At 34.8% G+C, this 16,907-nt stretch overlaps 1 protein-coding gene across 1 annotated transcript in view; it reads left to right on the top strand.

Moving 5' to 3' along the window:
* Window positions 1-16,907, top strand: part of AGBL4 (AGBL carboxypeptidase 4) — a gene marked incomplete at both ends in the record, with an annotated part of 1,397,496 nt that overhangs the window by 637,683 nt on the left and 742,906 nt on the right. Inside the window, one exon of the mRNA XM_082613081.1 lies at window positions 15,753-15,847. Within this exon, the coding sequence (XP_082469207.1) occupies window positions 15,753-15,847 (95 nt within the window). The remainder of the gene's footprint in view (window positions 1-15,752; window positions 15,848-16,907) is intronic.

Raw genomic sequence — 16,907 nt, 5'->3', positions numbered from 1 at the left:
AAATTAGAAGTCCTGTAACTGTTTATTAAATGAAATGATTAAATGAATATTTCTTGAATTAATGAATGAAATTTAGAACAAACCTTCTGTAGGAAATGCTGTCAGATTGAGGAAAAGAGAGGCATTTTTTGTCTGTATGTTGGTGAATATTTATTCTGGGTTGTAGGGAGAAGAAAGAGACTCCCTGAAAGTTCTTATTTTTCTTCTGCCATGTTGCTAATGCCCTTGTTTGATATGCTAAACTTCCCTTGATGAGAATGTTTTGCTCCATTTCCCTTCTTCCTCTTTTGGCTGCTTTCTCACAAGCCTTCAGTGAGAGAGAAGAATCTTCTAATATGCAATCTGTAAGCCATTTCTTGATTATATCTATCAGACTGCAGTATCTGTGTGACGATTTTGACAATTTCCAGTTGACAGACACAGGTGCAGCTGAGTAACAAATTTTGCTGGTTCATTGTGAGTTCCAACAGCAGCTTATAATAGGTAAGGATTCGTTTTTCACATAGTGATTATCTATATGCCAGACTTCATGGCTTTGATATATCAGGTCCAGGATATCCTGGCACTTGACTGGCAACCTGTAGGTTCTTCATGGACAGGAAGCTTAACTTTATATTTATATATATAAATATATATATACTTATATATATAAATATATAAATATATAAATATATATATATATATATATAATATGCACATGTGTATAGTTTTTTATTGTTTCCTGACCACACCGTCTTGGCAATTATAGTTAATCCTATCAAAAACTCTACCAGGTAAGTCTGATTTTCCTCTTTGCAGATGAGGAAAACAAATCTCAGAAAGGTGATAAAACATGGTCAGAGTTGCACAGAAAGAGGTCAGCTGGGAACTCCAAAATTTCCTCTACAATGCTGGGAATCAGATTTGGCTCAGAGTTGGTAATATAAAAACAATATAATAGACCATAGGTGTATGGGTTTACCTCTGGGCTTTCTATCTTGTTCCATCGATCTATATTTCTGTTATTGTGCCAGTACCATATTGTCTTGATTACTGTAGCTTCATAGTATAGTCTGAAGTCAGGGAGTCTGATTCCTCCAGCTCTGCTTTTTTCCCTCAAGGCTGCTTTGGCTATTCGGGGTCTTTTGTGTCTCCATACAAATTTTAAGATATTTTGACCTAGTTCTGTGAAAAATGCCATTGGTAGTTTGATAGGGATTGCATTGAATCTGTAGATTGCTTTGGGTAGTATAGTCATTTTCACAATATTGATCCTTCCAATCCAAGAAAATGGTGTATCTCTCCATCTGTTGGTATCAACTCTAATTTCTTTCATCACTGTCTTATACTTTTCTGCATACAGGTCTTTGGTCTCCCTAGGTAGGTTTGTTCCTAGGTATTTTATTCTTTTTGTTGCAGTGGTAAATGGGAGTGTATCCTTAATTTCTCTTTCAGATTTTTCATCATTAGTGTACAGGAATGCAAGAGATTTCTGTGCACTAGTTTTGTATCCTGCAACATTACCAAATTCATTAGTTAGCTCTAGTAGTTTTCTGGTGGCATCTTTAGGATTCTCTATGTATAGTATCATGTCATCTGCAAACAGTGAGAGTTTAATTCTTCTTTTCCAATTTGTATTCCTTTTTATTCTTTTTCTTCTCTGTTTGCCATGGCTAGAACTTCCAAAATTATGTTGAACAATAGTGGTGATAGTGGACATCCTTGTCTTGTTCCTGATCTTAGAGGAAATGCTTTCAGTTTTTCACCATTGAGAATGATTTTGGCTGTGTGTTTGTCATACATGGCCTTTATTATGTTGAGGTAGGTTCCCTTGATGCCCACTTTCTAGAGAGTTTTTATCCCAAATGGGTGTTGAATTTTGTCAAAAGATTTTTCTGCATCTATTGAGATGATCATATGGTTTTTATTCTTCAATTTTTAATATGGTGTATCACATTGATTGATTTGCATATATTGAAGAATCCTTGCATCCCTGGGATAAATCCCACTTGATCATGCTGTATGATCCTTTTAATGTGTTGTTGGATTCTGTTTGCTAGTATTTTGTTGAGGATTTTTGCATCTAGATTCATCAGTGATATTGGTCTGTAAATTTCTTTTGTTGTAGTATCTTTGTCTAGTTTTAGTATCAGGGCGATGGTGGCCTCATAGAATGAGTATGGGAGTGTTCCTTCCTCTGCAATTTTTTGGAAGAGGTTGAGAAGGATGGGTGATAGTAGCTCTTCTCTAAATGTTCAATAGAATTCACCTGTGAAGCCATCTGGTCCTGGGCTTTTGTTTGTTGGAAGATTTTTCTTTTTTCTTTTTTCTTTTTTTTTTTTTTTTTGCAGTACGCGGGTCTCTCACTGTTGTGGTCTCTCCCGTTGCGCAGCACAGGCTCCAGATGCACAGGCTCAGTGGCCATGGCTCACAGCCCTAGTTGCTCCATGGCATGTGGGATCTTCCCGGACTGGGACACGAACCCGTGTCCCCTTTATCATCAGGCGGACTCTCAACCACTGCGCCACCAGGGAAGCCCTGTTGGAAGATTTTTAATCACAGTTTCAATTTCATTACTTGTGATTGGTCTGTTCATATTTTCTATTTCTTCCTGGTTCAGTTTCGGAAGTTTATACCTTTCTAAGAGTTTGTCCATTTCTTCCAAGTTGTCCATTTTATTGGCATAGAGCTGCTTGCAGTAGTCTCTTAGGATGCTTTGTATTTCTGTGGTGTCTGTTGTGACTTCTCCTTTTTCATTTCTAATTTTATTGATTTGAGTGCTCTCCCTCGTTTTCTTGATGAATCTGGCTAATGGTTTATCAATTTTGTTTATCTTCTCAAAAAACCAGCTTTTAGTTTTATTCGTGTTTGCTTTTGTTTTCTTTGTTTCTATTTCATTTATTTCTGCTCTGATCTTTATGATTTCTTTCCTTCTGCTCACTGTGGGTTCTGTTTGTTCTTCTTTCTCTAGTTCCTTTATGTGTACGGTTAGATTGTTTATTTGAGATTTTTCTTGTTTCTTGAGGTAAGCTTGTATTGCTATAAACTTCCCTCTTAGAACTGCTTTTGCTGCATCTCATAGGTTTTGGATCATCATGTTTTTGTTGTCATTTGTCTCTAGGTATTTTTTGATTTCCTCTTTGATTTCTTCAGTGATCTCTTGGCTATTTAGTAACGTATTGTTTAGCCTCCATGTGTTTGTCTTTTTTACGTTTTATTCCCTATAATTCATTTCTAATCTCATAGCACTGTGGTCAGAAAAGATGCTTGATATGATTTCAGTTATCTTAAATTTACTGAGGCTTGATTTGTGACCCAAGTTGTGATCTATCCTGGAAAATGTTCCATGCGCACTTGAGAAGAAAGTGTAATCTGCTGTTTTTCGATCGAATGTCCTATAAATATCAATTAAATCTATCTGTTCTATTGTGTCATTGAAAGCTTGTGTTTCCTTATTAATTTTCTGTTTTGAAGATCTGTCCATTGGTGTAAGTGTGCTGTTAAAGTCCCACACTATTATTGCGTTACTGTCAAGTTCCTCTTTTATAGCTGTTAGCAGTTGCCTTATGTATTGAGGTGCTCCTATTTTGGGTGCATATATATTTATAATTGTTATATCTTCTTCCTGGATTGATCCCTTGATCATTATGTAGTGTCCTTCCTTGTCTATTGTAACATCTTTTATTTTAAAGTCTATTTTATCTGATATGAATAATGCTACTCCAGGTTTCATTTGATTTCCATGGAATATCTTTTTCCATCCCCTCACTTTCAGTCTGTATGTATCCCTTGGTCTGACCTGGTTCTGTTGTATATAGCATATATATGGCTCTTTTTTCGTATCCATTCATCAAGCCTGTGTCTTTTGGTTGCAGCATTTAATCCATTCACGTTTAAGATAATTATCAATATGTATGTTCCTATTACCGTTTTCTCAATTGTTTTGGGTTTGTTTTTGTAGGTCCTTTTCTTCTCTTGTGTTTCCCACTTAGAGAAGTTCCTTTAGCGTTTGTTATAGAGCTGGTTTGGTGATGCTGAATTCTCTTAGCTTTTGCTTGTCTGTAAAGCTTTTGATTTCTCCATAGAATCTGAATGAGATCCTTGCCAGGTAGAGTAACCTTGGTTGTAGATTCTTCACTTTCATCACTTTAAGCATATCATGCCACTCCCTTCAGGTCTGTAGAGTTTCTGCTGAGAAATTAGCTGTTAATCTTATGGGAATTCCCTTTTATGTTATTTGTCATTTTTCCCTTGCTGCTTTCAATAATTTTTCTTTGTCTTTAATTTTTGCCAATTTGATTACTATGCATCTCGGCCTGTTTCTCCTTGTGTTTATCCTGTATGGGACTCTCTGCATTTCCTGGACTTGGCTGGGTACTTCCTTTCACATATTAGGGAAGTTTTTGACTATAATCTCTTCAAAGATTTTCCCAGTCCTTTATCTCTCTCTTCTCCTTCTGGGACCCCTATAATGGAAATGTTGTTGTTTATTATGTTATCCCAGAGGTCCCTTAGGCTGTCTTCATTTCTTTTCATTCTTTTTTCTTTATTTTGTTCTGCAGCAGTGAATTCCACCATTCTGTCCTCCAGGTCACTTATCCATTCTTCTGCCTCTCGTTTTCTGCTATTGATTCCTTCTAGTGTATTTTTCATTTCAGTTATTTATTGTTCATCTCTGTTTTTTTTTTTTGTTCTTTAATTCTTCTAGGTCTTTGTTAAACATTTCTTGCATCTTCTTGATCTTTGCCTCCATTCTTTTTCTGAGGTCCTAGATCATCTTCACTATCATTATTCTGGATTCTTTTTCTGGAAGGTTGCCTATTTGCACTTCATTTAGTTTTTTTTTCTGGGGTTTTATCTTGTTCCTTCATCTGCTACATAGCCCTCTGCCTTTTCGTCTTGTCTATCTTTCTGTGAATGTGGCTTTTGTTCCACAGGCTGAGGATTGTAGTTCTTCTTGCCTCTGTATAAATTTTTATTAGATATGTTGTATAAGATAAAGGAAGTTATTTTCTATTTACAGCTTGCAAACATTTTTAAAATACTTTTTATGAATGGCTGTTGAATTTTATTAGATAGTTTTACTATATCTATTTGTTGATAATTCAGTATTTCTCACTTAATCTATTAATATGATAAGTTACCTTATATCTCTTTTTAATGTGGAATAGTCCTTCCATTCCTAGGGTCCATCTTACTTTGTATTGCTATACTATTGTGTGTGTGTGTGTGTGTGTTTGTATGTCTGTGTTTGTATAAATTTACTGCTGGATTTAAATTGGTAATATTTTATTAAAAGTTTTCATTCAATGTTTATAACTGATGTAGGTCTATATGTTTCCATTCTCCAGTTGTCCTTGCCTGTTCTTGCTTCAAATTTATTATAGCCTCATAAAATGTGTTGCGTAGCTTTTTGTCTTTTTCTTTTATTTAACTTAACTTTAATATTTATGAAAATAAAATACATTTATGTTATTTTAAAAGTCAAATGCTACTGTAAATGCCAAAAATAAAATATCTCTTTACTTTTGCCACAGTTTTTGATTCCTGCTTCTTAAAGCAAGAATCAGCAAACTTCTTTATTTTTTTTATTTTTTAATTAATTTTTATTGGAGTATAGTTACTTTGCAATGCTGTCTTACCTTCTACTGCACAGCAAAATGTATCAGCCATATATATACATATATCCCCTCCCTTTTGGATTTCCCTCCCATTTAGGATGCCAGAGTGCATTAAGTAGCATTCCCTGTTCTATACAGTATGTTCCCCTCAGGTGTCTATTTTATACATAGTATCAATAGTGTATATGTGTCAGTCCCAATCTCCCAATTCCTCCCACCCCACCCCTTTCCCCCTTGGTATCCATACAATTGTTCTCTACGTGTGTGTTTCTATTTCTGCCTTGTAAATAAGGTCATCTATACCATTTTTCTATATTCCACATATATGCATTAATATACTATATTTGTTTTCCATTTCTGACTTACTTCACCCTGTATGACAGTCGCTAGGTCCATCCACATCTCTACAAATGACCCAATTTCATTCCTTTTCATAGCCGAGTAATATTCCATAGTATGTATGTGCCACATCTTCTTTTTCCATTCATCTGTTGATGGACACTTAGGTTGATTCCATATCCTGGCTATTGTAAATAGAGATTCAGTGAACACTGTGGTACATGACTCTTTTTGAATTATGGTTTTCTCAGGGCATATGCCCAGTAGTCAGATTGCTGGGTTGTATGGTAGTTCTATTTTTAGTTTTTTAAGGAACCTCCATACTGTTCTCCATAGTGGCTGTATCCACTTACATTCCCACCAACAGTGCAAGAGAGTTCCCTTTTCTCCACACCCTGTCCAACATTTATTGTTTGTAGATTTTTTGATGATGGCCATTCTGACTTGTGTGACGTGATACCTCATTGTAGTTTTGATTTGCATTTCTCTAATGATGAATGATGTTGAGCATCCTTTTATATGTTTGTTGACAATCTGTATATCTTCTTTGGAGAAATGTCTATTTAGGTCTTCTGCCCATTTTTGGATTGCATTGTTTGTTTGTTTTTTATATTGAGCTGCATGAGCTGCTTGTAAATGTTGGAGATTAATCCTTTGTCAGTTGCTTCATTTGCAAATATTTTCTTCCATTCTGAGGGCTGTCTTTTCATCTTGTTTATGGTTTCCTTTGCTGTGCAAAAGATTTTAAGTTTCATAAGGTCCCATTTGTTTATTTTTTATTTTATTTCCATTTCTCTAGGTGGTGGGTCAAAAAGGATCTTGCTGTGGTTTATGTCATAGACTGTTCTGCCTATGTTTTCCTCTAAGAATTTTATAGTGTCTGGCCTTACATTGATGTCTTTAATCCATTTTGAGTTTATTTTTGTGTATGGCGTTATGCAGTGTTCTAATTTCATTCTTTTACATGTAGCTGTCTAGTTTTCCCAGCACTACTTTTCAAAGAGGCTGCCTTTTCTCCATTGTATACTCTTGCCTCCTTTATCTAAAATGAGGTGACCATATGTGCATGGGTTTATCTCTGGGCTTTTTCTCCTATTCCATTGCTGTATATTTCTGTTTGTGTGCCAGTACTATACTGTCTTGATTACAGTAGCTTTGTAGCATAGTCTGAAGCTCAGGAGACTGATTCCTCCTGCTCTGTTTTTTTCTCAAGATTGCTTTGGCTATTCGGGGTCTTTTTTGTTTCCATACAAATTGTGAATTTTTTTGTTCTAGTTCTGTGAAAAATGCCATTTGTAGTTTGACAGGGATTGCATTGAATCTGTAGATTGCTTTGTGTAGTATAGTCATATTCACAATGTTGATTCTTCCCATCCAAGAACATGGTATATCTCTCCATCTGTTTGTGTCATCTTTAATTTCTTTCATCAGTGTCTTATAGTTTTCTTCATACAGGTCTTATGTCTCCTTAGGTAGGATTACTACTAGCTGTTTTATTCTTTTTGTTGCAGTGGTAAATGAGAGTGTTTCCTTAATTTCTCTTTCATATTTTTCATCATTAATGTATAGGAATGCAAGCAATTTCTGTGCATTAATTTTGTATCCTGCTACTTTACCAAATTCATTGATTAGCTCTAGTAGTTTTCTGGTAGCATCTTTAGGATTCTCTATGTATAGTATCATGTCATCTGCAAACAGTGAGAGTTTAATTCTTCTTTTCCAATTTGGATTCCTTTTATTTCTTTTTCTCCTCTGATTGCTCTGGGTAAAACTTCCAAAACTATGTTGAATAACAGTGCTAAGAGTGGACAACCTTGTCTTTTTCCTGATCTTAGGGAAATGGTTTCATTTCTTAACCATAGAGAACGATATTGGCTGTGGGTTTGTCACATATGGCCTTTATTATGTTGAGTTAAGTTCCCTCTATGCCTACTTTCTAGAGGGCTTTTATCATAAATGGGTGTTGAATCTTGTCAGAAGCTTTTTCTGCGTCTACTGAGATGGTCATATATTTCTTCTCCTTCAATTTGTTAATATGGTGTATCACATTGTTTGATTTGTGTATGTTGGGGAATCCTTGCATTCCTGGGATAAACCCCACTTGATTACAATGTATGATCCTTTTAATGTGCTGTTGGATTCTGTTTGCTAGTATTTTGTTGAGGATTTTTGCATCTATGTTCATGAGTGATATTGGCCTGTAGTTTTCTTTCTTTGTGACATCTTTGTCTTGTTTTGGTATCAGGGTGATGGTGGTCTCATAGAATGAGTTTGGGAGTGTTCCTTCCTCTACTATATTTTGGAAGAGTTTGAGAAGGATAGGTGGTAGCACTTCTCTAAATGTTTGATAGAATTTGCCTGTGAAGCCATCTGTTCCTGGGCTTTTGTTTGTTGGAAGATTTTTTACCACAGTTTCAATTTCAGTGCTTGTGATTGGTCTGTTTATATGTTCTATTTCTTCCTGGTTCAGTCTCAGAAGTTTGTGCTTTTCTAAGAATTTGTCCATTTCTTCTAAGTTGTCCATTTGATTGGCATAATGTTGCTTGTAGTAATCTCTCATGATCCTTTGTATTTTTGCAATGTCAGTTGTTGCTTCTCCTTTTTCATTTCTAATTCTATTGATTTGAGTCTTCTCCCTTTTTTTCTTGATGAGTCTGGCTAATGGTTTATCAAATTTGTTTATCTTCTCAAAAAACCATCTTTTAATTTTATTGATCTTTCCTATCATTTCCTTCATTTCTTTTTCACACTTTCTTTTCCAATCTTTATTCTTTTCTAGTGTATGCATATAAGACTAAAATTTAATTTCTCTGTTTAATGTTTTTACTTTATGACACATGCTCTGATATGTAGTGGTGAATTAATCAACCAATTTCAAATACTTTCTACTCTTCATCATTATTTCTTCTTTGATACATGAAAAATTAAGAATATATATAAAATTTCAAAATGTTGACAGTTTTTTGTCAACTTTTTGTAAAAGATATATGATTTTATGACTCAAAAGTGAGCGGTTGTGTTTAGAAGAGTATTAATTCTCTGTTATTTGTTGAGATTTGTCTTGTGACCATATGTACAAGCTTAATCTTTTACAACTATCCTTCATCTACTTGAGAAAAGTTTGTTCCCTAATCGTGTATGTGGGAAACATTGTAGGTTTTAATAAGTGATCTTTTAATGGAGCTTATCAAATTAGAAGGTTACAATTTTCTACATCCTTCAGAATATTTGGTTTTCTCCACTATCAGTTACTGAGATTAATCATTGTAGATTAGTCAATTTTTACTTGGGGTTTTGTCAATTTTTGTTTTATATATTTTAATACTCTTATTAGGTGCATACATATTTAAAGTTGTTATATCTTCCTGTAGAATATTTGGTTTTATGTGGTGATTATATCCTTAACCTTACTTTTTTTTTACTTCAGTCTGTTTTGTCTGATACTGCTGTAACTCAAATTGCTCTCCTTTAGTGAATATTTTCATGTTATATTTTTTCTAGCCTTTCACTTTCAAATTTTTTGTGCCATTATGTTTTATGCATGTCTCTGGGAAAGATTATAAGTGTAGAGTTTTTTCCTAATCTGTTTTTTAACAAAGAGATGTGTCAATTTCCAATATCTGTGATTATTGATATTTGGAATTATTTCTACTATCTTATTTTGAGCTTTCAATAAGTAATGTTATTCTTTGCTTTTTATCCCCTATCCTATCTTCTATAATATTTATCATGTTTTCTGTATTATCTTCTTTTTACTCATTTGGAATTTATAAATCCTGTTTCTATTATTGTATTGACTACTCTTGAATTGCCACATTCTTATTTTATAACAAAGTTTTAAGTTAATTATCTTCCCTGTCCTCCTGTGGAATCATACAAAGACCTTAGAATACTTTAAGTCTGATCTTGCCTCTCTCCTCTTCACCACTGTCCCAAACGCATCTGCTTTATTGACCAGTGTTTTGGTGCAAACTTTTTAACACTCCTAAAATTTAATACCATTATAATAATAGTTTTATTCATTCAGTTCTTATTTAGATTTACTTGTTTCTCTGCTCATTGTTGCTTCTTGCCATTCTTACCTTTTATGTTCAATTTATTTCATCTTCTGAAATTCATGTTTTAGTAGCTCCTTCACTGAGAATCTGAAGCCGCTAAACATCTTAAGCTTTGTTTGTCTGAAAATTTATCATACCTTCATTCTCGGACAATGTTATTCCATTATTTTCTGGTCTCTCATGTTGCTGGTGTTAAGTTTGCATAAGTCTAACTTCTGTTTCTTTGTAGGTAATTTTTGTTTTCTCTGATTTACTATCAAAACATGCTCTTCATTTTTGTTGTTTTGTAATTTCACTATGATGTGTCTATATCTAGATTTTTAAAAAATCCTGCTTTGGATGGACTTGTGATTCCTAAATCTGAATATTCATGTCTTTCTTCAATTCTGGAATATATTCAGCCTTTTCTGTGTAGATTTTGCCTCTCCCAGTTTCTCTTGTCTCTCTTTCTAGAACTCTTATCAGATGTATATTTTTATTTATTTCCCCTCTGTCCCTTTTTGTATTTTCTCTCTTTATAAGTCTCTCTGTTGAATTTTGGAAATTTCATCCATTCTGAAACTTAACCTGTCTACTGTATTTTTTAGTTTAATTACTTTTTTTGTAATTTCTAAAGGCTTTCTTTAATGTTTTCAAGACTATTTCTGGTGTTTTAAATGTTTTATTGTGCTTTGTTCTGTTCTCATGTGTTTGAAACATTCTTTTAACTTTTTAATCATTTAAAAAAATGCTTTCTTTATAGTTCACCATATAGTTTTATGACCTGAAGTTCTTTGTGGTCTGATTCAGTTATCTATTTCTCTGCTGGTTCTCACTTTTAGTGTGTATTGTTTTCTTGTATGTTTTATAAATTTATATGAAAATTTGACCTCTTTAGGACTTCATTATGGAAATTCTGTGTGCCCGGACTGAAAATGTGTGCATTCAAAGTGATTTTTTTTTCTTGTTTTGACCAGGTTCCCAGGGTTATCTTTCTGTAACTAAATTTATTGTAAATGCTTTACCTGGGTTCTTAAGACCAAGCAGGTAATGTAAATTCCAACCCAAACCTCAAAATGTCTGGCCCATGTTTTAAAATTACTTTTTCTTTCCCAAATCTATGAATAGATAGGCATGCATCTTTGTTATCCCCCATTGCTAGTGAATGATTTATTTCTATACCACAGTTCCACTAATACCATATCGTTGTGAGGGTCCTAAATTTGTGAAGGCATCTCATGTCAGATATCCTGCCTCATGCAGATTCAAGGCCTCGTTTGCTATCCTTGCATAGATGTTAGAAATCTAATTTCTTAGATACCAAGACCAGTGACCTACCTTCTGCACCTCTATTTTTCTGGCATCTATGGATTTCTTTTTATTTATTAGGAGTTCTTCATGTAAATAATGTTCTTAAATATCCTGTAATTTCTAGGAGTTTGCGAAAGATTATCCAGAGCAGTATTTTCCAACCTTTTTCACACCCAGGCACATAGAGAAAATAATATGTGTACACTTAGGGAAGATGATATCTATGCTGAATTTTGGAATACCTGGGGAATGTTTGGAAGATGACCATATGAAGCTTGGTGAAAAAAAATTAACACATAATTTTTAAATGAAACAAAAAATATATACAGAGGATATCAAATGCTAAAATTTTTTTAATCTTCAAATTTTTAATTGAAACACTTGAGTTTTTGTCCATGAACATTCCATTTTTATATGAGGTTTTGACTTCTGAAATGGATATATGCAATTCCTGATCAAGAGTTTTCAATGATGATCTATTCAAAGTCTTAAGAGTCAGCCATTAAAGAGAAACTGTTCACACAATAAAATGATAAAATTTTTAAACTGTTCAAATATTTAAACCATATGAAATTATGTTAAAGTATCTAACAGTTCTCCTTTTTTTATTCATAATTGAACTGTTGAAATTTCTTGTGAAAAACAAGTGATGTTAAAATCTAACCAAACTTTCAATACTACAATGATTTAAGATAATGGGACTTCCCTGGTGGTGCAGTGGTTGGGAGTCCACCTACCGATGCAGGGGACATGGGTTCGTGACCCGGTCTGGGAGAATCCCACATGCCAGAGAGGCTGGGCCCACGAGCCATGACCGCTGAGCCTGCGTGTCCGGAGCCTGTTCTCTGCAACGGGAGGGGCCACAACAGTGAGAGGCCCACGTACCCCAAAAAAAAAAAAAAAAAAAAAAAAAGATAATGAAACATTTTAGAATAATGATGACCCTCTAATTTGCAGAATGTGCATGCCTATTTAGAATAGTCCTTGGGACTAACTTGGACACCATTAAGTAGAAAATTTACTCCTGACTGGACAGAATTATTGGATATATGGGAAGACAGAGAATCAAGGCTGCTGTCTGGGACTGCATGCAGGCTTCTCATTACACCCTCAGCAACACTGGACCACTCCTTGGCCTACACCTGGAATGGAGCTCTTGTACTCCTCCATAGCACCATGACCCCCTTACTAAGGATGGGCAGAGCTCCAGACCTCACACATGGCTACCTTGAGAGCTTGTGCTACAGGTCACCATTTGCAAAGTTTCAATATAGAGCATCATATTACTGAAACAAGAAGCCTGGATTAAAATTTTAAATAGAGAAAAGAGAGAAAAATAAATAATGGAAGGAAGGCAGGAAGGCAGGAAGACAGGAAGGCAGGAAGGAAGGAAGGAAGCTGTAAAGAACTAAAAGATCCAGTTTCATTGAGGATAAGGGGGAAAATCTCAATAAATAGTGAATACCCATTCTTATCCAGATGCAATGTGACAGGTGATTACTTATGTAATCTCACAGATTTTTATAACAACTTTGTTAGGATGGTATTATCATCTGAATTCCAGATTGATTTTTAAATCAATATCAAAAAAGAGTAATCATCTTGCCTAAGCTCACAGAACCAATGGGGGACTGGATTTCAGTCTCAGGTGTATCTATCTGGAAAGTCAATGATCTTATTCTCTTGAGTCAGTAGACTTGGTTTAAATTCTAGCTCTACTATTAACTATTATGTAATTTTAATTTACTTAATCTCAATACCACTTGTCTTATCCATAAATAAGAGGTAATAAATAGTTCCTGTCTCAAAAAGTTCATTATCCTCAAAACAAGTGAGATAATGCATCAGATATCAGCTTGCGGTGAGGTCCAGGCACCTCTAGTACTTAAAAGCTATCCAGGTGATTCTAATACACAAAACACTGAAACTATGGGTGCTTAACTTAGAATTTGGTGCATAGAAAGTCTCAGAAGTTGCTATTTTATAGTTGTTGCTGTTACCATTACCTCATGGATACACTTTCATCTGATGTATTTTGAGTAAATAACTGACAAATAACTAGAAAATATGGAAAGCCAAGATTTCCTGCACTGCTTACTTCTAAATACCTTTGATTCTCACAACCACATGCTGCCTTACTAAGTAAGCTAGAAAACATTTTTAAAAATGCACAGGTGGAGAATAATAAAAGACTGTGTTCAAGAATTCTCTGGCAGTCCAGTGGTTAGGACTCTGCACTTTCACTGCCAGGGTCTGGGTTGGATCCCTGGTTGGGAAACTAAGAACTAAGATCCTGCAAGACGTGCAACCAAAGGGGGAAAAAAAGGCATGCTTATTGTCCAGACACTTAAGATTTAAGTCCTAGCTCTACCAGTTAATAGTTCTGGGATGGGGGGGGGAGGGGTTAGCCAGGTAGCCTTTATTAGATTCAATTTCCTCATGTCTAAAATTGGGCTAAAATAACTTTTGTTTATGGATAGAGAAGCTAAATAATATAGCATATTTTAAACACCTGAGAAAATTTCTGGCATGTATTAGGATATGAATGATCAATAAATATTCTACTTTTTAATTTCTTTATTCCAACTTCACATATGCACATTATTTCTGTATTAGATTTCCCCCTGCATTTAGCATTAGTCTAGATCCTGAAAGTGCACCATGGCTTCCAGGTTCACTGGAGATGGATCTGACACCTGGAATCTCAGAAGAAAAAAGGGGGATTAAGCCCTGTGAGGTTCAAAGGCCATTTGTCCCCTTGATATTGATTTTCTTAAAACAGACAGTAGCCAAGACCCTGGCAGAAGTAATTGAACTGACAACAGGCAGGTCCAAGTTATTAATAATGGAATAGTCTTGGACATTCTTGATGACTTAATTTAATGACTGAAAGGAGTTCTGAAACTGAAATGCCTGGAGATGGGGTCAATGGCTAGGTCTCTGAGGAGAAAGGAAAACATGAGTTATTCCTAAGAATTTATTTCATAGAACAAATCATTTTATTGTAGACCAAAATATGAGGCCAGAGGAAATGGTTTTGATTTTCTATTTTTATAGGAAAATGAAATTTTAAAGGCTTGAAAAATTGCCACTATATTTATATTTATTTTTGCCCTTATTTTGGAAAACAGACTTGGTTAGATTTATGGCATTTGAACCTTAGTGAGTAACTCAAGGGTAGAGATCTTGGATATCTTAACTTTTTTATCCCTTGGGTTCAAATATCAATTCTCCATCTTTTAATTGCATGGCTCAAGACAAGTTAGTTAATATCTCTGAACCTCAGTTTCCACATCTGTAAAATGGAGATGTTAATATTTTTATTATAATATTAAGAGAATATTTTTTAAAAATTAAGTGTATAAAACTTCTGGCACTTGACATAAATACCTCACACAATAAACATTTTTTCAATGAAATAATACATGAATTTTGATGCTTCTGTCTTCCACTGCCTCTGGATAGAAAAGCCAGCCTATGGTTAACCTCTTGCAAGCTTTTCATTTTCTCTGACTATTCAGGCTGCCCTTGCCCTGAACATCATCCTCTCTCCTTTGGACTATTTCAGTGGTCATCTAATGTCTTTTAACCCCAGTTCTCTTTTCTTTCCCAATCTCTCCTCCCCACTTGTGACAAAGCTGTTTAGTAAAACAAAGACCTGATATCTTTTAAATATACTACCCTTCTGGAAGGGTTTTAGTCATCTAAAACATTCCACTCCCCCAATTTTAAAAGTGGGAACCAGAGAGGGAAGGAGCTCACCCAAGTGTCTGTGCTCTTATAAATTGATACTGAGATTAGGGTTGAGCTCAGTACTCCTGGCCCCTAGCAGAAGATAACAAAGGGGGAGCAGACATATATCCTTTAGTTCTAATCAAAGGGGTGCTGAGCAGTTACAAAATTTTTAGTTTCAATTTTGCACTAAGTTGTTATCTTTAGTTTTGTTGAACTTCAAACGCACTACTGTTACTATAATTATAATATTATTCATTTCCATGGAAATTCTAGGTGAACCTAGAGAGAGGGCACAATTAATAATGATAACTAAAACTTATATAGCTTTCACTATGCACCAAGCATGGTTCCAAACACTGTACATTTATTAAATTATTTAATTCACATCAGTAATTCTAGGTGCCATTATTATCCCAATTTTTCAGATGAGGAAACTGAGGCACAGAAAGATTTAGTAGCTTGGCAAAGTCACGCATTGAGAGTGGTAGAGTGGGATTAAAACTCAGGCTTCCAGGTTCTAGAGTCTGGGTTCTTAACTACTATGTTAAGCTAGCAGATAAGCTAGCAGAAACACATTGAATTTCTGTGAATGCCATTTATCCTCACTATGTGGGTAGTTAGTCCATATGGTTTCCTATAACCCTGCTTATTACTTCCAGTCCTAATTATCAGGAAGTGACAACTTGAATAGCATAGTCTTCTGATAAACTTTTCCCTCTTTCTTTTTCAGAGAGTCATTTTCAACATTGTTAACTTCAGCAAAACTAAAAGTCTTTATAGAGATGGGATGGCCCCTATGGTGAAATCTACCAGCAGACCAAAATGGTAAGTGACCCACAGAATGGGACCTCCTTCTGACTGGGGAATTTGACCCAGGGCTCAAGTTTATCTGCTCTATGGCTAGGGCTTAGTCTCACTGGCACTAAGAAGAGTTAGATGAGTTTCTGGATGGCCATTATCTGGGCTCTAGCTACTGCTCTTTGAGAATGTTGGAATAGAAAACATGGTCCCATGTTTGGAGTCACTAACATTCTATTATGCAGGAAAGTACAGTCTGTTATTTGATAAACTCCCTGTTCTGTTTGCTTTTTATCATGATATATTTGGAAGCATAATTAAGTTGATCCCGTTCCTTTCTTTTCTAACCTGGGCATACATATTGTACAGTAACCTAGGAGGACATCAGGAGCTACAGTTTAGAAGATATCCCTTGGTTTGCTTGTTTGTTGTGGTGTTCTGTATAGATGTTATGTGAGTTTTTTGGATGTTAAAGTTCTATTTGTCCCCTTGCTATAGTGTGGATGAAGACAGTTGTATAGGATTACTTAATAATAGTAATGATGATGATGATAATGATGTTAATAATAACTACTGTCACTTACTGAGAGAGCCCGCTCTTTGGCAGATGTTTAATATTTGCTGTTACTAGTCTCACAAAATTTTTGCAAGGGAGATTTTAAATACCCCTATATTACAGATGAAGAAATTGAGGCTAAGGTAGGTTAAATACTTTCTCATGACCATAGATAGTATGGGGAGGAGCGTGTGTTATTGTTATTATCCCACACTGACATTCAAACCAATTAATTTCTTCATCCATTCATTCATGTATTCATTCAACATTGATTGCACCAAAATGAGGGTCTTTAAAGACAGAAACCAGGTGTTATTCATCTGTCACACAGTAGCTGTTAAGTGAATGCTTTTGAATTGAACTGAATTCATGATGAGAATTTACATGTAAAGTGCCTGGCACTTGCTTAGTGCTCAATAAATGTCATCAATTATTGATAGTATTATGTAGAATACTATACAAATTCCAGGAATTGTTAATATTATTCTAGCTTTGATACCTGTTCAAATATTAATGACTAGTGAGAAGATC

Source organism: Mesoplodon mirus (genome assembly GCF_964341445.2).
Source record: "Mesoplodon mirus genome assembly, chromosome: 3".
Classification (NCBI taxonomy): Eukaryota; Metazoa; Chordata; class Mammalia; order Artiodactyla; family Ziphiidae; genus Mesoplodon; species Mesoplodon mirus.
The sequence above is the reverse complement of the archived record's forward strand: the minus strand, read 5'-3'. Positions and strand labels throughout refer to the sequence as shown.